Here is a 22,771-nt window from a genome sequence, read left to right as displayed (position 1 = left end):
CCCTACTAACCTTATTATCACATGTAAGAGGGGTGGTCCTCTTCTCTGATTTCTCACCAGTATGTATTCTTGTAAGTAACTGGTTGTTGAGAGAAACCCAAAATATATGTGTGTGTATATAGATATATGTATATATATGTATATACATGTATGTATACATACATGTGTGTATATATATATGTGTGTGTGTATAGATATATATGTGTGTGTATATAGATAATGATATATACTTCAGAAGGAAAAAGATTCAAAATATACTTCTTTACTGTTAACAAAAAAAAAAAATTCTTGACAAGGCAAAGGGGCACACACCTGTTATCCCAAATAATCAGGAAGCTGAAACAAAAGAATCCAAGTTCCAGGCCAGCCTGGGAGACTTAGCAAGACCCAGTCTCAAAATAAAATAAAAGGGGCTGAGGATGTAGGTTAGTGGCAGAGCACTTGCCCAGCATGCATGTACAAGCCTTGTGTTCCATCCCTAGAAATGAAAACAAACAAACAAAAAATAACCTATTCTCTACTCCAACTGGTTCTACTGCAGTTAAAAAAGACCTCACTTTTTTTCTTTAACAAAAGTATGTGAATTTCTTTCACAATAAAATGACAGTAAATTCAAGGTCCTATCCAGTTTAAAGTCCATATGTGGCTAGACTTCCCAAGGTATTAGGGAAAAGGTACAGGATTTAAAATCAAAAAACTGGTTGGAATTTTGGCTTCATTACTAGCTCCCTAGCAACCATTAGGAAAACAACTTGCCTCTCCCATCCTCCAGTGTGGGGTAAGAATCATATCCATCTCTTCCAAGTGAGAACACGTGACTACATAAAAGGCTGAGTCAATGCCTTTTCACACAATTTGAAAACATCACCTTGTAAACTAAATGGCATTTTCAACAGAAACAGAGAGACAACTGCTCAAAAACCTTACTGAAACTTTTTTGTTTTTTGTTTTTTAGTGTTCAAGAACTCTGGTTTACTGTATTTTCATCTTTATTATCTAAGATTAAAAGATTCGCATACAGCCATTGAGGCAATAAAGTCACCATCCGCCACACAATTTTTATTTTCAATCCACATGATTTTCTATTATCAGGAGGACAAGACCTTGAAGACTCTTGAGGCCTTTCTCAAACTTTCATGTTCTCTGGTTTTTACAGAGTATGTTTGTCCACAAGTGATCATAGCTGAATTCTCGCTGGCTCAAGCAACAAAACAAAATTAACTTGTTCATCCAGTCTCGAGATGATTAAGCAGAAATGACTTTAGATCCATGTGTTTAAAGAATGACCTTAGGATTTCACTTCTCTCCTTGCTTGTGCTAATGTTTCATTTTCAATGAGCTTTCTCCCTGCAGCAGAAGAGCATCCCCCATGAGCTCCGTGTTTTTGTCCTTTTCATCAAGCAGAAAGAGAAGACTGTCTCACCTCAGGATCTAGGACAACACCTCACACAGGAGTGGATTGTTCTGTTCAGGTCACATTTCTATCCCAGGACAGAAGATGTAGCCACATGATGGACAGCTCTAAGGTTTGGGAGGAAGTTTCCCAAAGAAAAACTGTGTTTTGCTCTTACCAAAAGAAGAGGGGGATATGTTGACTATACAAAAAAGAAAAAAAGTTGGGCTGGGGATGTGGCTCAAGCGGTAGCGTGCTCACCTGGCATACGTGCGGCCCGGGTTCGATCCTCAGCACCACATACAAAAAGATGTTGTGTCCTCTGAAAACTAAAAAAATAAATAAATAAATATTAAAAATTCTCTCTCTCTCTCTCTCTCTCTCTCTCTCTCTCTCTCTCTCTCTCTTTTAAAAAAAAGTAACAGATGTTCATTACTCTTGGGATCATCCAGCATATCCGTCTTCCCCATATAATTGAATCAGATATTTCTCAGCTCTACTTGCATTTGTTAACGAGTTTAAATTCCCCCAAAGAAGAGGAGAGGCACTAATAGGTTGAAAATCTGCTCTAGGCTAAGTTCCAGATATGGAACTACCTAGGTAAATGATATCCCCTTTACAGGGAAGGTAACTGAGACTTACCTAGGCTCATTTTGTGTCTGTGATCAATCAACCTGAAACTGGAAGAACCTAGATTCAAATACAGTTCTGCCTGACTCATCCCCCAATCAAAGTGCTATGCTCCTTTTAACAGCCTTGGTGTCAAAGAAAGTGCCCTTTCGTGCTCTTAAATGGATCGTGAGTTAACACAACCAAATCTGGATTAGTCAACAAATATTTGTTAAGAACTCATTGTTATGAGCTCATAGTTTGAGTCTTGCAGGTAAAGAAGACACAAATGGCCTAGTCCCTTCCTCCAAAGTGGTCACCATAAAGTTGACAAAACAAACCTACTATGTATCCAGGAAAACTCTAGGTCTAAATCTTGTGTTATTTATAACATACCTTCAATGAGACACTCACCCTTGGGATTACTGTCCAGAGTCAGTCATCCTTTTAGATTGCAAGTTTCATGAAGAGGGACATTACAGCATCCCAGTCATATTTCCACAAATATCTGTAGGAGGTTTCACAGAAATGATGTCTTGAGTTCCATTTATGAAACAAATAATGTGGAGTTAGATTTTTCTTTTTTTATGGAAGGACAGGCAATTAGTAGACATCCTATAAATGCAAAAGGAACAGCCGAGAGAAGCAAGAATAATGTGAAAATAAGCAAAGAGTGGGAGTCAATGCAGTGTACCTGGGGCAAGAGAGGGAACAGGACAGAATTGAGCACAATTCTGATTATCCAGAAGCCAGGGGTAACTCACAGTTTTTAATGGCACTGTCAAGTTTTACCAAATTCTGGGCCACAGTTACTTTATTTGCAAAATGGGGAGAAAGGAGAAAGTGGAGTCTATAATTATCTCCCCAATGTCTCTCTTCTTATATCACAGAGAATCACAAACTTGCTGATAAATGGACTTCCTCAAGAAAAGAGCATGTTCAGAATACAGATTTAGGTCAAGGAATCTATGTATTTCTGAAGTTTCACGGGTGAAGGAATAGACAGGATTGCAGGATAAGTATACTACACACACACACACACACACACACACACACACACAGAACAACCTTCCCAACTGTAAAATTCAGACAGAACTTTATATGGAAATTCAGGTGGTCAGCCTAAGTAGAAGATTAAGAGGGACCTTGAAATTCAAAAGAGTTCCCTGCCTTCAGGAAGCAATGAGGCATTGTGCCTGGGAGTGAAAATTGTACATTTTTGTGAGTTAGCTTGGCAGGCTTGGACTGACACCTCTTTGAGCAGCTCACTCGGGTGTGAAGAGGGCAACTTTTACCTCACTGAGGTCTTCTCTCCAAGAAAGCCCTGAATTCTTTTCCTCCTGTCTCCTGCAGATTCACTGTAGGACACTTTTTAATAAGAAACGTGCGTTTTTCACTAGCGCTCCGCAGAGGTGCTGGGAGCCCAGTGCTACTCATCTAGGTGGGATTGCGCCTAGTTCAAGAGAACCCTGAGACATTTAGGGATGAAAAGTTCCCGGAACAAAAGAAAACAGCCATCCTACATCATTTTACCAACTTTGGATTCTAAACACTTTTTAAAAAGTCACTTCGACTTCCTCACCCCGGATGAGTTAGGAGAGTAGCACGGGAGTGCTCGCTCTCCACTGTATTTATTTAATGATTAGTCCAGCCCTTTGGTTTTAGGGCAAAAGCGAGCCAGACAGTGCTCTGACGTAAGGACTAAAAAGGCCACCCATCGTTTGCCGAGAGCTCTTGCTTTCTTACCCCGGTAACTATTTTTCTAGATTAGAGTTTAGTCTTTTTTAAAGTTCTCCATGCCTCTTTTCCATTATTTGAAGCGGGCTGGAGGAAACGTGCCTTATCCTTCCTACCCTGGGTCTCTATGTCGCTCTGAATCAGGTCCCTCTCAGGTCTCGAAACTGAGTTTCCATAACGCAAAAAGGGGTGAGGGTGGGGATCCCCTGCCTGGCGCGTGGCGCAGAGCGCTGGAATCCTCCCAGCGGAGGCGCAGTCACAGCGCGAACTCGCCAGCACCTCGCGCAGCCTGCTGCCGCCCAGCCAGGTCTCGGGAAAAGAGGGAGGGGACGAGCGGAGGAAAAGTGGGGCCGGGCTGGGGGTGTCTGGAAAGCTGGGCTGCGCTGACGTCACTGGGCGCGCAATTCGGGATCCAGCGCTTTAAAAAACGAGCGTGCGAGCGGAGATGCTGCTGCACACAGCTCAGACCGCCTGCAGCAGCAACGCGCACCGCTACTGCCGCGACTGCATCAAGGGCTGCTCCAGGGGCCAGCGTGGCTGCAACGTGCTCCGCGATCCCCGCGGAACTTCTTCTCTGCGGTCCCGGCGAGGGGCAGGAGCGCGGCGCCCAGTGTTACAGACGCCCGCAGAGCTTCAGAAGCCGGAGGAGCGCCGCCTGGCGCGCCACAGTCCACAACAGTCCCGGCGTTGCCCTCGGCTGGCGTCTGGCTCGCGGATCCCTGCCTTGGGCACCATGGACACCTCCCGCGTCGGCGTGCTCCTGTCCTTGCCTGTGCTGCTGCAGCTAGCGGCTGGAGGCGGCTCGCCCAAGCCCGGTGCGCTACCGCGGGGCTGTCCCACACACTGTCACTGCGAGCCCGACGGCAGAATGTTGCTCAGGGTGGACTGCTCGGACCTGGGACTCTCGGAGCTGCCCTCCAACATCAGCGTCTTCACCTCCTACCTGTAAGTGCGCCCCCACCTCACTCCCAGAAGGGGGCTAGAAGTGGGAGGGAGCTACTCTGAGTCAAGGCTGGGAGACTTAGCGCCCTCCTGCTTTGGAGGGGGCGGGCGACTTTGCCAAGGGCATCCTGGCTAGACCAGTTTCGGCTCCCCGGAGAAATGCACGTGTTTTAGAGGTGTGTAACGAAATGGATTCACTGCGACCCAGGGAAAGAGCTGGTGCGCCGCAGCTTTGCAGTCCAGAACTAGGCACGTCGCAGGGCACATTCCTCCGAATGTACAGGCATTTGTGTGCAGAGTGAGCACAAGTGTACAGGCATTTTTGTGCAGAATGGGCTTTTGTGCCCAGGAGGCTGAAACCCAAGGGCAGGATGCCCGACTGGTCCCTACCCCAATCCCCCGGTTTTCATCCAGTTGCTTTCCATGAAGAGATGGGCTATAAAGTGTCCCACAGGAGAAACCTAACATGCCCAGCTCTAAGGGACTTGCTCTGCATCCTTAGCACTGTAGCGCGACATAACTTTTTTTTTTTTTTTTAACGGAGTGATTAAAATGTGGCAACCACAAACCCCGATTAGAGCTGCCAGAACGTTATCTTTACCTTTGGCTGCCCGAGCCGCCCTTTGAAGTACCGATGGCCGCAGTGTAATCTTTAACCATCTCCTCCCCCGGGGGAGGAAAGGGAAGTGGGCTGAAGGCGGCCAGGCGAGTAAACAGCGGCGCCGACTTCCAAGGGGGGGTCCCGAAACTCTCTGTCTTCCTTGGGGGGAACCTCCCACCCTTTCTTTTCCTAATACCACGTCCAAAGCCCTGACCACGGGAATGAGGCTGTGGCTCATTTTATAATTCTGTCTCTGAGAAGCCCAGACTGGAGAGTAACAGGTGGTTGACTGGATGAGGTGGCTCAGAAAGGAACTCTGTTCTCGGGGACCAAGGTGACTACTCCCCCCACTTCCTGTCAACCATCTGGAGTTCTGTTCCTTGGGGCCAAGAGACCAGGGTCGAGGCCACCCTGGGAAAAAGCTCTCCTGGCCACGAGGTGAAACATTTAGATTTTAATTCAAGACCTTGCAGTGAGCCCATCCCATACTCGTTTAATCTGTTTCGGCTTCTCTGATGTACCTTGGCACGAGCGAGTTGGGATGTTTGTGAACTCGGTTTTTCCTCTGTTTAGTTGCTTTGTGGAGGAAAGAAACAGAGGCTTACGCAATGTTTTCTGCCAGGTAGTGAGTTTTTCTTTCTCTGGAACAGGATAAGGAAGAGAAGAAAAAGGGAAAAAAATATTGCATTTAAAGAAAGGCTAAATCCTGATAAATTTTAGTATTGGTAGGTGAGAGTGGCCTCCTCCACTACCATAAAAAACTGTTTGGGTCGCTTTTCTTTATTCAAGCAGGATATAAAATATTTTCCCCACCAGGTTTTCCCTTCAATAGCATGTGGTAGTGATATTTTTCGAGGGAGTGAAATCTGTTTTCAAAAATGATCATCCTCTCAGAATTCACATTTCCTTCAGAACAGCTGTCCCTATTAGGAAACAGAATATACATCCCCAAACTTTCTGGTTTAACTGCTAATGTCAGTGACTCAAAGATAATGTGTTCTCCGGCATAATGAATTTCTAAGGCAAGTTTGGCAATTTTACTTAAGAGCCTACACTATTCTTTCCCACCGCCCTGAAGAAATTCACTATATACAAGGATGTACAACCCCATGCTCTCAGCCCCAACACTTACTTACTATTTAAATTATACGTTAATTATAAAATATATTTAAGAATATAGCAAAAAATATGCATAATGTTGGGGCATTTTTTTCCTCCTACTTTCAAGAAGAACATTTGTTAAGCTTCTGTTACTAAAAGCCTAAAATTATGCTTTAAACTATTTCCCACCATACCTCAAATCCAAAAGCATCTTCCCTGTGCTCAGGAGAACTTACTGCCACCTACTGCCACTGTTCACTACCTATCATTAATAGATAACCCCTCGAAGTTAAGATACAATTAGGAAGTGAATTTTCACATTATTCTTATGCTATTTGATGCCAGCTTGTATCCTAGTCTAAGAGGAAATTTTCTCCGTGCCCTATAAAATGTTAAACTCAGACTGTCTGTGTAAAGTTAGACAGGGAATGTTAACCATTTGCTTCTGGTCGCTGAAATTTCAGGAATTGTGTGTGCTGAATGTAGATATCAATCCTAAAGTGAAGAACTGGCCAGACACTCCTTAATGTGTGATGTCATGACTTGGTCTCCCTATAGAGTGCAGAGTGCCAGGGACCATGGGGTGTTCTTTTGTCATGGATTGAGAGTTGTGGGATTACAATCACAGAAGCTCTGTGCAGACATTAAGGGTAGATGATGCCCTCTTTTGGTTACACCTAGTATTATCTGACCATTTCTGCCTTCACTTGGTTAGTCATAATCTAAAAGAGTAAATAAGTAGGAGTTTTATTGATTTTCTTATTTTAAGAAATAACTTCATTTGCTCTTGAAAGGGGACATTAAGTTATGTTCCCACTCCACTGGGGCCAAAAGCTTTGATGGGAAAATTTAAGTAAGTAAAGACTAATGTGGTTAAGAGGCCAGAACTACTGTTATTGTTTGTAGTAGGTTATCACCATTTATTTAGTCAAAATATTATCTCCTAATCCCCCTAAAGAAAGAACAAGCATTTTATTTCCTTCCAACAGATTGACATGGTAAGTTCCAGCTGACCACTTTTGGAAAATAGATTTGCTGCAATCTAATAGTTGTCTAGTGAAACCAGCAGGTAAAGAAAGTTCTCTAAATCTATTCATAGAAGGCAAGAACTGTTTGTGCATCATTTTATAATCTTTCTTCTGAGAAAAGCTAAATCTTAAGCCAATCCAAACATTAATATTAGCTCTCTTTTCTTACCAAACTCCATCCCCCAGTAGATCTGTAACCAGACCATTAACTGTAATGGAAACTCCTAGAAGAATCTCAATCCTAGTCTCTTCTCTCCCCATCCCCTGTCTTTTCCCTCAACTTCTTCTCCTACTATCCACCCCGATTGGTTATAGGCTCTCATTTTACTAACAGAAGCCAGTGAAGTTCACTCTGCAGAAAATAAGGACCCCACCAAGGCTAAAACATAAAAAGAGACAATAATTGTTTACAATGCTTAATATATCTCAATACACCAAGAATGATCAGTCAGAAACAAAGTAGGTCTAATCCTATTATAGATAAGTTGTTTTAGTCATTCAAATACAAAGGATTTTGCTCCTAGGGTCTTAAAAAGTAAAATCTCCTATGTTACTTTGATGTGTCTTTCATCTAGTTAGCGTGGCATCAAGGTAGAAAACTAAATTTCAGTGAACAGCCTAATATAGTAAATAGACTTTTCTTTATTGGTCTAGAATGCAGATTTTCCTTTTAAACAGAAACCAAGTTTTTCTTTGCTGTTGCTGAATGGCTAAAACATTTTATCCATAAGCAAAGTTATGTTATATGAACCAAAGAAACCAAGAGAGATTTTAAAATTTTACATAACTTGGTTACTTTCCCCTATGTCATTTTGAAACAAAATTTGATTTTATACATAATTAGTAAAATTGATGTTAATAAGAACTGATCAAAAACCTCAATTAGTTAAATTAAGAATGGCCCTGGTATCATATATATGTTTTAAGCATTAAAGATGCAGTTTCAAAATTCAAAAATATTTTAGAGTCTTATTTGAAAATAATGTAATATATTTCTTGTTTCCTTCTAGCTGAGAAAAGTACTTTAAATAAAAGACTATGCTCATACTTTAAATAAAAGACAAAGTTCGTACTTTATAAATGGTTATAAAAGGATTTAGATCAATTGCAAAATTCATAGAAGTTACAACATTCTTTTAAACTTTGTCTAAAATACAATGATATCAAGAATTTTCTCCATTTTAATAAAGTTCATTCTTTTTCTCTAGGATTCCTGGTGGGTTTTCCCATAGACTTTTTTGTTATGGGGCAATTATTGAAACTAATTAATTAAATCTGAGTAATTTTTTTAATAGTGAATTGTGATTCAAACAATTTTGTAGCATAAATTTGAAATAAATACATTACTCAATATGTTCAATATGTGCATGACAGAGTTCATGTGACAAGAAAGAATTTTTACATAATAAATGTGACCTTTAGTTTTTTTCTTCTTTCTTTCCTCTGCATTTTTCAAAGCAAAGACATTCTGATGAAGCAACAAAAGGTAACAATCATAAATGAGTAAGAAGATTGAATAAGAAATAACCTTTGTGGTTAAATAGAATCGTTTTGATAGTGAGACCATTCACACTTGGATGTGTTTAAAGAAGTTCAGAAACATAAAATCTGCCTATGATTTTAGTTTTTATCTCAACTATTTGATCACTTTTAAATTCCAAAACATATAGCTGTCAAAAGCAGACAAATAACGTCAGAGCAAATGATTAACCCAATACAGCTATCATGAAATTAAAGATATTACAGAATATTTATGGTATTATAACTGATATATAATTTTTACTTACCTTATCAAAGTGTTTTTATATTTCTTCTATCAAATTCATCATTTAATTACTTTAACCATAAATTTAAGTATGGTTTCCAATTAAACTAAATTATATGCCATAAGATATACCTGAAAAACAATAGAGAGTTTTGTATTGCACAATATTATATTTTTTGTTATATTTATATAAATTTAGAATACAGCTAAATGATACACTTCCATGTGAACAACCCTCATGTGGATTTTTTGGTAAATTAAGAAATCAAATTCCTTCCGGTAAGATTCAACCTCCTCTCTCCTACCACAATGTTTACCTTTATGGCATCCCATTTTAGTAGTAGGGAGATAAATCAAACTGGCAACAAAGCCAGACTGATATATTTTTTACCAAATAAAATCAGCTGATTATCTTGTCTTGTTTCTCTGTTTGATGCATTTAGTAGAACTTCACATGTTAAATCTGTCCAAGGGTTCTAATCCACTGTAACTATTTTATTCTCAGTTCTGTCAGCCTTAATCCACATTTTTATTTAGCTATTATTTATACCAACTACATGTCCAGTTTCACCTGTGGAACTCATTATATGTGTGGAAAGGAGATATTGCACAGGTTACAATGTGGAACTTTTCATTAAAATTCTTCTAATTCAAAATTAATTTGGTTCTTTATATCTTCCATGGTGGGAAGCCATTCCATCTTGAAATATGTGGCATTTTCTCCCACCTCTTCCAGTAAATATTCCTGTTACATTAGTTGAGCCCAATGATAATGCCTTATTTGAAAATGTAAGATAGAACTTGAGTCATTTGGTTTCAAGAAATGGAATAATAGGATTCAGTGGTCATGCTAAGTCTCTCAACAGGGCGGTAGCTTTAGTGGGAAGCTGTTGAAGAGATACTTCACAAGCAAGAGTGCTTCCTCACACCCTCATAAATTACTTCCACTCTGAATGTATATGTCTAGAACTGGAGAAGCTGATATTTACTTTGAGAGTTTGCAAAGGAACCAGCCATGACTGTGAAAACATCTTCCTTAAATCAGATGGAATAATACTCCAGGATGTAATGAGAGGCTTTCTTTCCTTCAGAGTTTATTCTCCTCATTTATCTATGAGTACCTCCAGGGTAGGAAATTTTCTACTTTATATTCCAAATTTGTCAGAGTGCCCAACTCTTATGGGATATCCAGTAAATATTTGTAATGTTGAATTTAATATAATTGGCTGAATCAGCTACTGAAATCCTAGTAGCTAAAAGGGGTCTGAGAAAGATGAGAACTACTAGTCTACAAGTAGCAGAATAACACAAGGCTCCTGGTATCCCACAATTGTGGCCCAGTACCATTTGAAATTTAATTGAATTCTATGTAGCTTAAATGATGCAGTGAGTTGTTTATTTTAACACACATAATAATTTATATACCCAAGTTTCCTTATTATTTTAATAAAAATAATGCAAATAAAAGCTGAAATTTATACTGTGCTCCCTGAGTGTCAGGAACTATGTTGAATGCTTGACTCAGTTGTATGTCCGTAAATTTTTTCCAAGGACATTTTCGTTGCTCTAAATACTTTTGGACCTCTTTGAAATTATATTCAGGACTAGTCTGCAAATGAGACAAGAAAACCAGTCTTCTAATTTACATTTATGCCTTATAATGATTGTAGTTGGTGCTGAAATATTTTACCATATTTTTCTTTTCAAGGACACAATTTATGCCAGGTACAACGGCGCACGCCTGTAATCCCAGCAGCTCAGGAGGCTGAGGCAGGAGAATCTCGAGATCAAAGCCAGCCTCAGCAAAAGTGAGGTGCTAGGCAACTCAGTGATACAAAATAGGGCTGGAGATGTGGCTCAGTAGCCAAGTGGCCCCTGAGTTCAATCCCTAGTACCACCAAACCTCCCCTTACCCCCAAAATAAACAGAAAACAATTTACGAAGCTTTAATTCTTTAGGGACTTCCAGAACAAAATATAGTTTTTAATTTTCAATAAAATCAGCATGATGTGATCTAGTTTAGGGCCAAATATTTTAAATTTGATCGGTATGTATCTTTTTTTATATCCACTTTCTTACTACCACAGAAATCAATTTTCATGTCTAAATTGTGTGTGTTTTAACAGTAGACCAGTGACACAGTCTTCTGAGTCATCCAGAAATCTGAACAAGACAGAGAAAAGTCTCCTCCTTCAAACAAAACACCTTTCTGAATTTCTTCAGTCCTTTGCTGCTAGAAACCTGATCTACATTAATCATTTGTGGTAGTACTGGGTCAACATGAAGTATCAGTGTGTGACCAGTTAATTATAAATTATATTCAGTGCAGAAAACCCCTCATCAAGTAATTGCTGATGTTAAGAAAATTTGGGATACACTGGGGCACAATCTCTAAAATCTCTTAAAATGACATTCTCATCTTTTAGTTTTCTATTAACACTAACCACTTAAAATTATTCATCAATTTCTAATTTTCAAGTGTCTCACTTTTTATTTGCAAGCCTTTTTTTTTTTTTTTCTCATATTCCTTTTATCCTTCTTGCCTTCAGAAGAAGTTTCTCTTCATCTGCAGACAAGGACTGTGGTGGTCAAGGGGGAAGAAAGCGATCTCATGCACACACTAGCACACACCAATGAGAAACACGTCCCTTTGTGCCACCAGCTCAGCGGAAATGACACATACATACATTGACAGGGCACGGCAGTGGAGAGCCAGCCCTTTAAAGGGGAGAGACGGAGGGGCTGGCTGTGTGAAGGCACCTTCAGTTCAGTTCAGAAGCTGAAATGCAGAAGACAATTGTCCTGGCAAAAGGAGCCCAACTCCAGCTGAGAACGCGTGCTCTGAGCTGACCTTCCTCGTCAGCCTGCCAGCAGAGATTAAGCTTTCCTCAAGTGGTTCCTTGTTAGCCCAGCCTCTCCCCAGTGTTGCTCATCTTTCACAACTGGAAGCCAAGTGTTTCAAACTGTTACTCAATTTTGCAGCCAAATTCCTTTATTTCCTCCTTCTACCTCCTTGTCTGCCTCTCTCTCTCTCTCTCTCTCTCTCTCTCTCTCTCTCTCTCTTCTCTCTCTTTCTCTCTCTCTCCTCTCTCTCCTCTCTCTCTCCCTCTCACACACACACACACACAAACACACACCATTGTGATCACTAACTTCACATATCTGCCTTCTTTCCAAAGTCTTCACTATGCAGAGAACCTACAGATTTTTTGTGTTTCGCTAAAAAACTGGAAAATACTTTTGTCCCTCTTTTTTCTTGAAACTTTGATTACATAGAGCAAGGGACCTCTAAAAAAGATGTCTATTTGAAAAAAAAATAACCTTCCTTTGATCAAAAAAGCCACAAAAGCGTACTCCTCAGGAAAGTAGAAAACCACACATGATCTCAAATGGAAAAAATATGAAGAATTTGCTGAATATTTAACCTTACCAAATAACAGAGATATTATTTTAAAGTTGGTTGGTTACTGTGGGCTGTATCAGAACCTTCGTTGTGTTGTGTTTGGGTTTACCCAATGTTATTGTAATGAATTTATTGGTTCGACACACAAAACACACATGGTGCTTGAAGTTTTTAGTTAATAAATTTTCTTAGGAAGCACTTGCTTGAAGGAGCTCTGTTACATAATCAATTGTTCCTTAAATCTATCAGCACAAAAATCACCTTTCAGATTCTGTATACATATGTGGTGAAGGTTATTTGATTATGAAAACCAAATAAAAATGGTGATTAAGAAGATACATTCCTTAATCACCATTTTTGTGTAAACACTGAAACTTTCACAATAAAGGTTTATTTCATGTTTGTTGAATGAATCTACAGAAGGAATTTGAGTCTCCTAGTAAAGTCTGAGATAAAAGTCTTCCTTTTTATTTTATTTTCCTACTTCCTACCTTGAAGGGATCCTTACCAGATATGCTTGCATTTGGCAATAAGCCTACTCAAAATGGTTAAAGTGTTAACTGCACAGTAGAAAAAAAGCCTAGAGAAAGAATGGCAAGAGAAATAGAAAAGCTAACTAAGGAAGTCTGCTACCCATGGGATAGTGCTGACAGAACTGAGAGACTGAGCCACTGGACTCCTCTAAACACCTGCTCCCAGATGGTACACTTCTCCACCCCTCTCCATCCTTTACTGACAGATGTGGCAGAGGAGAATCAGGACACATTTTCCTTATCTCCACCCCCCATCACAGGCCTTCCCACTACAAGACAAAGGGAAGTTTAGAAAGAAGCATCTTTGAGATTAAAGTATCAACTCTAAGTGCACCAAAGTTGGGGTCTTTGATTTTAACTTAGGGAAGCCACATCACTCTCCGTGTGGTGGAAGGTCTTAGCTCATCTGCAGCCCCCCGTTCCCCCAGCAGCTGTTGTTCTCTGGGACTCAGTGTAACAGAGCACAGGAAGAAGTTCAAGATCTTTTTTCATTGAATCTTCAAGCTCAGTTTAGCAAAAGGAAATCCTAGTTAAACCAGATTCTCCCAGGGTGTAAACATATCTCATTTGGAGAACTCAAAAGTTTTAGCAACATGATTAACTGACAGCAAGTGTCCACCTTCCACCTTACAGCTGCTGGCTTTCCAGAAAAATACCCACCTCCCCGGGGTCTTGCAGTTGTGGGAAGTGTCAGATGGACACCGTCTGGTCCCCAATGACTGTTACGTAGTAATTTGAACACCCTTTTGCCGTAGCTGTAGAAGTGTCTCAGAACTTAATTGTATACTGGAAAGGAAAGGCTAATTTTGGTAGCTTTTTGTTAATTGTAATAAAATCAATTCAGAGCTTGAGTTAATAGCAAACTACACTAAGAATAAGTTCTACAAAGAACTGAAAGGATAATCTTTTGTCCACAAATCACCAGAATGATTAAGCTGTATAACTAAGGTCACATTACACAGTGCTGAATTGAAATTTAATAGTGATTGCTTGAACACTACCCTAATTTCCCAAATAAATAGAATTAAATCATTGATATGAGTTGCTGAAGGCTTCAATGAGTCAAAAGCTATGTCTACCTATGGAATGTAGAATGGAGGCTATCTCCAATCCTTTCATTTCACTGATAGTGAAATTCATGTTCATAAGAGCTAAATGATGTGCCCAGTCACATAGCTGGCAAAGATGGAATTGGAACCCAAATCTCCTGAAAACCTCAGTCCAGTGCTCTCTTTTCTGCTGTAATGACAGACATTGAAATGAATTCTGAAACTCTCAGTCACTTTCCTAGGTGATGTCAAATGCCCTGTTGCTTTGCATGTTATCATCAGTGTTCACAACTAGCTATGTGTCTGAATTTTAACCTTATCATTTTATTTTGGTTCACTGCAGATACACCCAAAAATCTGTAGAGCAAAAAGGAATAATCAGATTTAATTTGAGGAACACATCATTAATTTCCCAAATTTTTGTTCATAGTTAAACATGTTTATTGTAATTTACATTTCATTGAGTTTATTCAGCCATAATGAGTTCACCTAAATGTCTTTTGATATCTGTTTCCACTCTAGCAATGATGTTGCATTAGTTCAGGGTCTCCTGATTTTTGACCTAAATGATTGTGGCAGTCTATTTCCATGGTCTATGTAGACCCCCAACGCACATGAACACTCCCTGCCACTCCCCACTAGTTTGTCCAAGATGCCTGTCTGGTCATGTCTCTTTTATATTCCACCCGTCAGTGGTTTCCTGTAGCTTTCATGACCAAGTTTAATATCTCTGTTTTAACATCTCTGTTTATCCTACCAAGCTGGCTTCTCTTACATTATCCCCTGCCTATGACCCCTGCTGCCTGTTCCCCCTCCCTATTCCTTTCTCTAACCATATCAAACTATGTCCTACAGTTTCCCTATTTCATGCCTCCAAATGTTCACATGTGCTGGCCTCTGCTTTGAATGCCTTTCTTCTTTTGCATCTTGCTAACTCCTGCAAGCTTTTCTATATTCACTTCAAACACCACCCCTTCTGGGAAGCCATCATGACCACCACTGAGAAGCCCATCTTATGCCCCACTAATGCTGAGCCTACCTTAGTCAAAGCACTCATCACACATAATCGCCATACTTGATCTTCATGTCTGTTTCCACTACTGACTGTGCCCCTTGAATTGTAGATGTGGCTTGAACAAAGAAGAAAAGAACGTTCCTACATATTGGATCAGAACCCAAAATTCTTGTGTATTCATGGTGTTTTTTAAATTTTCTGTATTGTGTTGTGTTCTGACATCTGGGGACCTTACTGATCCTGGAGAGATTTCTCCCTTCCTGGGCTAGCTAATTCCAAGAGAGAGCAAATGCCTCCCCTATAATGTGTCTTTCATATGCAAACCAACCAATCCAAAGCCCACCCCTAACCACCTCCTTTATGGATTTTTGCAGGGCTTGAATACTTTATGTCAATATTTCCTGTCCTAATCACCCCAAAGCCAGATACCGGACAAGATGGGACAGCCAGTACACCTCAGAACCCACTGAAATTTTTCAAACTAGCCAATTCTTAGCAAGTTTACCCTGCCTTGTTCACTCTTTTCTATGGAAAATATAATAAAGGCTCTGCGCATGTTCTTCCCCCATTTTCCTGCCATCTGACTGACCCTGGTGCTTCCCTGTATGGGCCAGCATAGCATGGGTGCCCACTTCTCTTGGGAACTATAACTAGCAAGCTGTCTTTCCAGTAGCAGCCATCTCCTTATCTGTTGTTTTCACCATACCTAGATAATATTAAAAACTACATTTTGAAACACCCCAAGCCCATGCCCATCTTTTCTGAGCTTCTTCAAAAGGATACAGGGTACACTAAGGAGAGTCAGCACTACTTTCTCTCTAGAGGACACTCTCTGGTTCCCTATGCTCTATGTAAAGCTTATATGTCATCCACTCCTAAGATACCAGGCACTATTTTTCTGACCACGAAGAGACTAGTTGATATAATCTCTGATATAATCTTATAATATGATGACAGAGAGATTCTTTCCTCCAAACCTGAAAGACTACATACTGTTGGAAAAATTCCCAAGACAGAAGAGGAAAAAAAAAAATCAAAAGGATACTATTAATTCATTTACTCCCAGCTTCTCATTTGACCTTCAATTATTACTGTTTCTACCTTAGAGATCAGAACATCCCTTGATGATCATAGCACTATCTTGAATATCTTGGCACGCAGCTTTGTGACTCAATGTTTTCATCTGTAAAGTGGCAAAATTGGAAAAATAATGCTTGCAAAGCACCTTGCATAGTACTTCATATATGGGACATACTTTAAATGTTTGGTGCAGCTGTTTTTATTGTTGATGATGTTACAGTTGCTATCACACTAAACTCATACTTTTCAAATATACCATGTTGCCTCTTAAATTTTATTCCCCAAAATATTAATTGCCCTCAAGATTTACAAGTATGAATGTAACTTTCATTAAACAAAATTTTATAATGCTTTTTAACAAGTAGAGAATAGCAGAGAGGTGCCTACTAGGTAAAGAAGATTAGAGAAACCAGTAAGGGACAGCTTCAAATGCATTAAGTGTTACCCAGTATCTGTTATAAATAAAAACATCATTTCATCTCTGGTCCTTGGTATTAAATAGGTAAACATTCTGTGTTTTCAATGTATTATTATATTTGTGCATGGGTGTGTTGACACTGCTAACATCTCCAGGATAGCTGATAGCTGAATGAATGCTTGATCATGGCATAATGTTGGAATTCCACACCTCAGACATGATTCAATGAATGACCAACAATTTGCAGTCCTAAGGTTGAATTATTTTCTGTTTTTCTTTAGCCCCATCATCTTTCCTGACTATGTAGAAAAACATCAGCTTGGTATCTTCTTGGTCTCTTAGGACCTTCATGATCAGCTATTGATTTGCTACAGTGTCAGGTGAGAGATGATGAACTTTAAGACTGAAAGAAGTTAGATAATTTAACCTTTCCTTAGGGCCAAAAATGCATTCAGGAAAAATCAAGATTTCAACACAACAAAAGAATGTGTTTCATTTTTTTGTTGTTTTTTAATATACCAACAACTACAAACAAAATTCTTCTCTAAAGACCAAAACCAGTTAAAGGAATAGGCTTTTATCTCTGTGAAAATACACCCAAGAGTTAAATTTTCAAAGCATCTCCAATAGCTGTCTTTGATAATGACACAGCTGAATTGCATGAAGAATCTTTCATCAGTGACCATGATGAGGCTAAATTTATTCCTAGGGAAATAATAGGTACCCATGATGTGAATCTATGTAAGAGAGGGAATTCAAAGCTAAATAGGGGATCAAAGTCCCACTTGAGCTTGTATTTTGAGCAGGAAGCCTCTGAAATTATGCATGGTGTCCCCAAAAGAGTGGAGAGATGGCTGAGCAGCCCTTGGACCAGTCTTTTCCACCCAGGGCCTCTAAATACACCCAGTTTTCCATCTCTAGAGACACACTAAACCCCTCTGCAAAAGAGATGTGTGCTTTGCCCACAACCTTTGATATCAAGACAGCAGGTTTGTAAAAGACAAAGGAAATCTCCTTATATCTTACCACATGTGAAAAGATGATTCTGAATTCCTGAGTGCCTATTAAGTTAGTAATCCAAGAAGCTTTCTTTTAAAACTCTAAAGCCAAAATGGAAGGAAGTTTCAGGCACACATTGATTACTTGTTATCCAGCAGCACAGATTGAAGAAAGGGACTCTCAGCCCAGCTTTATTCAATGGTTTAAATCATCACCAAACTAAAGAGAAACAAAAAGCAGCAAAAGTCAAACAATGTCAAGAAGAGTTAGAAAGGTCTCTCTCAGACCAAGGGCAATTCTTTATATAAAAAAGAGGAGGAGAAAAGTGGCAGCCCAGAAGAAATGGTGGCAAATTAGAAAGGAATAAAAAAAAAAAAAGAAATTTCAAGGTGAAGCAAAGGACAAGACAGAAAAAAGAGCCAGGCTTGGACCAAGCTGCCATGCCAGTCCTAGACCTTGGCTACTATCTTCCCTGTGGAACTGGCTCACCCCAGGGGTAGGTTAAGTCCTTCAAGGGGCCCAAAATGAGTTTCTCTCTTATGCGTGCACATACACACATACACACACACACACACACACACCTTTGCATTTACATGTGAAAGAAATACAGAGAAAGACACACATTTTGGAAATAACCTTGAAACCTCAAAACAAATGGGTCTGTTCTATTTATAGTGTGATAAAACAATAGACATGCTCCTAGGAGCTGCTCAATAATTAACATTATGGTGTGACAAAAAGTAAAAAACAAATGTACTAGATTAGAAATGTATATCTGTGGCTCTCAAACTTGTCAGCACATTTTTACCACCTGGTAGCTAATTTAGCCATCTTGAAGCTGAGATCACATGCCAAATCAAGCAAAGCAGAATCTCCTGGGAAGGAATGACGCATCAAAGTGTCCTGTAGCTCCCAAGGCAAATTCAATGTACAGCCAAGTTTGAGAACCACTGGTCTAGATCTCGCCAGTCCACGAATCAGCCACAGAATCTCTGGCAAGAAAAATTTTCTCCCTGCCTCAATTTTTCACCTCTGTAAAATAAGGGAGGTGAGCACATGCTCTGAGTTCTCCTCAATGGATAGTTCTACAAGTCTATTAGCTTGACTTTTGTGGGTATTGTAACAGGGCAGGTGTAACAGGATTGCAGAAAATGGGAGGTTTCCACACATCCACACCCACTCCCATTTTTTTTTCCAGGAAATCTGGAAGAATTGTTTACTCTCCTGCAGTGAGCATTATTTAAAATGACTTTATTTGTTTTACAGTTTAGAGGGCCCCCCTAGGTAGCCTCAGGAGCCCATTCATTTCATTAACATTAAATCAACAAGCAGACCTTCTTTCTGCCTCTCTCTAGCAGGATTAATGGATTTTGGCATGATTTGTGCATATAGCAGCAAAACCTCGTGCTGAGAAAGCTAGCAGGCTTGACTAATTCCCAGCAGTGCTAACTTCATAAACTTATTTTAAGCTTTTAACTTTGACTGAAGATTAAAGGTAATGACTTCATGTTACATTTGAATGTATGATGTTCAAGATGCATCAAAAAAATTATACAAACAGGACAAACTCTTTGATAAATTAACATATATGTGGGCATATATAGGCATGTGTTCTTTAAAATCTTTTTATTTGTTCTAATTAGTTATACATGACAGTTGAATACATTTTGACACATAAATAGAGTATAACTTCTCATTCTTTTGGTTGTACATGTTGTAGAAACACACAGGTCATGTAGTCATAAGTGCACATAGGGTAATAACATCCGATTCATTCTACTGTCCTTCCTGCCCCTATACCCTCTCCCCTCCTATGCTTATGAAAATATTCAATTCTGTGCATGTAAAAAAGGATTCTCTTAAATATAGAGAGATTTCTGCCATAAATATCCATTATTCTGAGTAGAGCATTGACAGTTGTATGAGGACTTATGGTTAGTTAGAGCATCATAAATATGTTAATAGAAGACCCAATGTTATGAAGCTGTAACATGATGGAATGTTGATGTGAATTTTTTTCTAAGAAGCAAAATTGTCTTACTCCACAAAACCAGTTATCATCCAAAAATAATCTCACACATGACTATGCAGACACAGCTTTCTAGACACCCTGAAATTAAATTCAGAATTCAGAGAAGTCTGCATGAGGAAGGGGCAGAAAAGGGGGGAAAATACAATATTTCCAGCCCATCTGACAAGACTACATGAAAAGCTTTTGATCAAAGGGTCTTAAGTACACTTTACTGGTGTGACAAACAACATTTTTATCCCTTTATTAGATTTATTTTTCTTCTAAAAACTGCAGTGACCAGGCTATGGTCTGTGAAAGAAAGCTGGCAGGGTTGTGTTCTTTGATTCCTAATTAACACCTTCAGTCTCAAAAGAGAACCAACAGAAATACCATAAAATGTTGCAGCTGCATTGTGATTCCGCTTGGTTGGTTTGTTAAAAGTCGGCTGGGCATTGGCAGCTGCGATAAAGCGAAAGCTCAATGGATGTTTTGTATTGTGCCCACTGAAGTGAAAGAAGGCAACCATTTTATTTTTCAAATGGGCAGCTGCAGAGGGAGGTTTAAATGGAGCTAAATGCAAGATTTACTGTTAATTTATAGTAAATAAATAATGAAAATAAAACCTAACCTCCCAGTTTTTTTACAGTCACATTACAGAAACACTGGTGAGAAATTATTAAGGACAATAATTTCGACGTTTCTTAGCGACCGATTTGGGAGATTGGGCAACAAGGAATAGCATTCATTTAAAATCAAAATAGCCTTTTTGAAAGAGCTGAGCAAGCCAAAGCTTTAGAAAGTGACATTTCCACTTTAAAAGGTAAAGATATATCTTTCCTGTCTTTGGTAACCTAACTCCCTCGTCCCACTTTATTGAAACCCTAAAATTTGTTCAGATGGGAGCCGAACAAGTTTCCATACACCCGCAACCTCACTTTTATAAAGAGCATGGAGTTGAATTTTGCCTTGGGTAGGGGAATAAAGGAGGCATTTAACTCTGGTCAGATAAATCTCACTCACGTTCAAAAATGCAATTAAGGAAATATGTAAATCTAGATGTTTCATCAAATGCTAGCTAAGGGGTTACTAGTTCTTTTCGAATACAATGACTGAACTAAAGAACTTCAGTGTCTGTGTAAGAACCATTGTCCAAGCCACAGTCCCTGTTGGAAACACAGTCCGGCCTGGCCGTGGGAAATATCTACATATTTGACACAGGCCCTATTTTTGAGAGAAAGAGGATGGAAGAGAAAGTATGGAGATTTTACTGTTGCATTCTAATCAACCATGATCAGCCTAATTTGCTTTGATCAGGAAGATAAACTAATTTTTCTATGAGCTGGATAAAAATAATTAGTGAGTGAAAGCTTTCATCTTATTTCAAAAGAGCTAAAGTAAAGGGGATCAGAAATTGATGGGAGCTAGATACATCTTTTCAGCTCATCTGAGAGCATTGCTCATTCTAATACTGATACTGACATAGAAGAGGAACTACAGATAGTTTCATGGGCTGCAGAACCACTGGCAATCCAGGGATCTCCAGCACTAGGCAACTAAACAAAATTGCCAACGGTGATTCATAATTGGTGTTTGCAGTATACAGTCCTTGTCTTTGACGGGGACACCTCCATGTTCATGTGAAAAGGTACAGTTATCACCTAGTTCTGAAACATTGTGGGCTTTTTACCTGCACATCAGCTTTTACATTTAAGTTGTTGGGGTGGCAGGCTATGTTTATTTGAACCCTCAGCTGCTGCTCCTCTGAAGCACACAGACACAGCCAGCTTGGGATCCTGTGGTCCTGGATACGCTAGAATGGGATCCGAGACCAAACTGAAACAGCCACCCAGGAACCTCACTGCGCAGATGCTTCAGCTTCACAGTGTGCTTCACTGTTTTTGTGCCAGTTCCCAGCTTCAATAGTGCCGCTTCCTCCCCTCTTGTTTTTTCTAAGAGTCCCAAACACATGTAGTTATTAGATGAGAGGGAAAGATTTGGGAATATGGGATTTTGTTTCTTTGAAAAAAAGTCTACTATTTAGTGTTACTTTGTTTCTTGTTGATGCGACCTTTGCATTACTTCCTTTTCCAAACTGTTGTACTAGATACAGTATCTGTGACTCTACTGTAAACTTAATTGCTTTTTTGGCTACTAATCTCCTTTGCTAGGGTTCTTAGATACCAAAGTGTGCATTTCAAGTCAGACTTAATGTGTCTTATTTTTAAGTGGATCTTTTAAAAGGGTCAGAGTTCACCAAGTTTGAAGGCTAGAGAGAAACTATTGTGGAGTAATTCCAAAGGAAAACTAGAAAATACAATTTTAAAGACCTCTCTTCTACCTTGTTTTTAAAATTACTTAAAACCTCTTTATTTACTTTTTCTCGTTTCTCTCCTCTTGTTTAAAAGGCTGGAGTCCACAAGTATTTTAGCTCCTTTACCATTTGTTTTAAAAGTTCTTAGTAATATAGGTGTTTAAAATGCAAATAGTCTGTTTTCACTTTCTTGCCAGCTTTCATAAGATTTAGAAAAAAGTGGTAACTATTAGGAATAAGAAATTAATATGTGGCTTGGAGGAGATCTTAACTGATGTCAGATAAGTGTTCTTGCATATTCATTCATTCACACAATTAATATCTATCGATCGCCTATTTGTGTTATATGCTGGGGGTATAACAGCACACAAGATGGACACAATCCCTGCCTCTGCAGGGAAGGCAGATGTTAAGCACATACTTGATTTAAATTACAAAGATTGCAAAAGGATTCCAATGGAAAACCAGAGTGCACTAAAAAAGAACTTTGCCCAGTGATCAGGAAAGATTTTCCTTAGAAAGCAATTTTAATCTTAACCTTGGAGAATGGATGGAGTGAGCCACATAAAAGAGAGGGAAAGAGTGTTCTAGACAATTTTCCAATGAAGTCTGAGCACCAGCTGAGTTCTCCTGTCAGCATTCTACAATTGTAATATACAGCTTAATGCCACAGAGCAGCAAACACCCTGTACCAGGGGAAGTCTTTTTGTCAGAGACAAAAACCATCATCGCACTCAAAGTGAAAATACTCCAGAGAGTGACATATGCCCTGCTAT

General features: G+C 39.4%; 1 protein-coding gene across 3 annotated transcripts in view; it reads left to right on the top strand.

Moving 5' to 3' along the window:
- Positions 1-4,472: 4,472 nt before the first annotated feature.
- The window catches only part of Lgr5 (leucine rich repeat containing G protein-coupled receptor 5), a 122,908-nt gene continuing 104,609 nt past the window's right edge, over positions 4,473-22,771 (top strand). For all 3 annotated transcript variants that reach the window (XM_027923212.2, XM_027923159.2, XM_027923100.2), the window contains exon 1: positions 4,473-4,684. In XM_027923212.2, coding sequence (XP_027779013.2) covers positions 4,473-4,684 — 212 coding nt within the window. The remainder of the gene's footprint in view (positions 4,685-22,771) is intronic.

The sequence above is a fragment of the Marmota flaviventris genome, chromosome 3, assembly GCF_047511675.1.
Source record: "Marmota flaviventris isolate mMarFla1 chromosome 3, mMarFla1.hap1, whole genome shotgun sequence".
In the NCBI taxonomy this organism is placed as follows: Eukaryota; Metazoa; Chordata; class Mammalia; order Rodentia; family Sciuridae; genus Marmota; species Marmota flaviventris.
The sequence above is the reverse complement of the archived record's forward strand: the minus strand, read 5'-3'. Positions and strand labels throughout refer to the sequence as shown.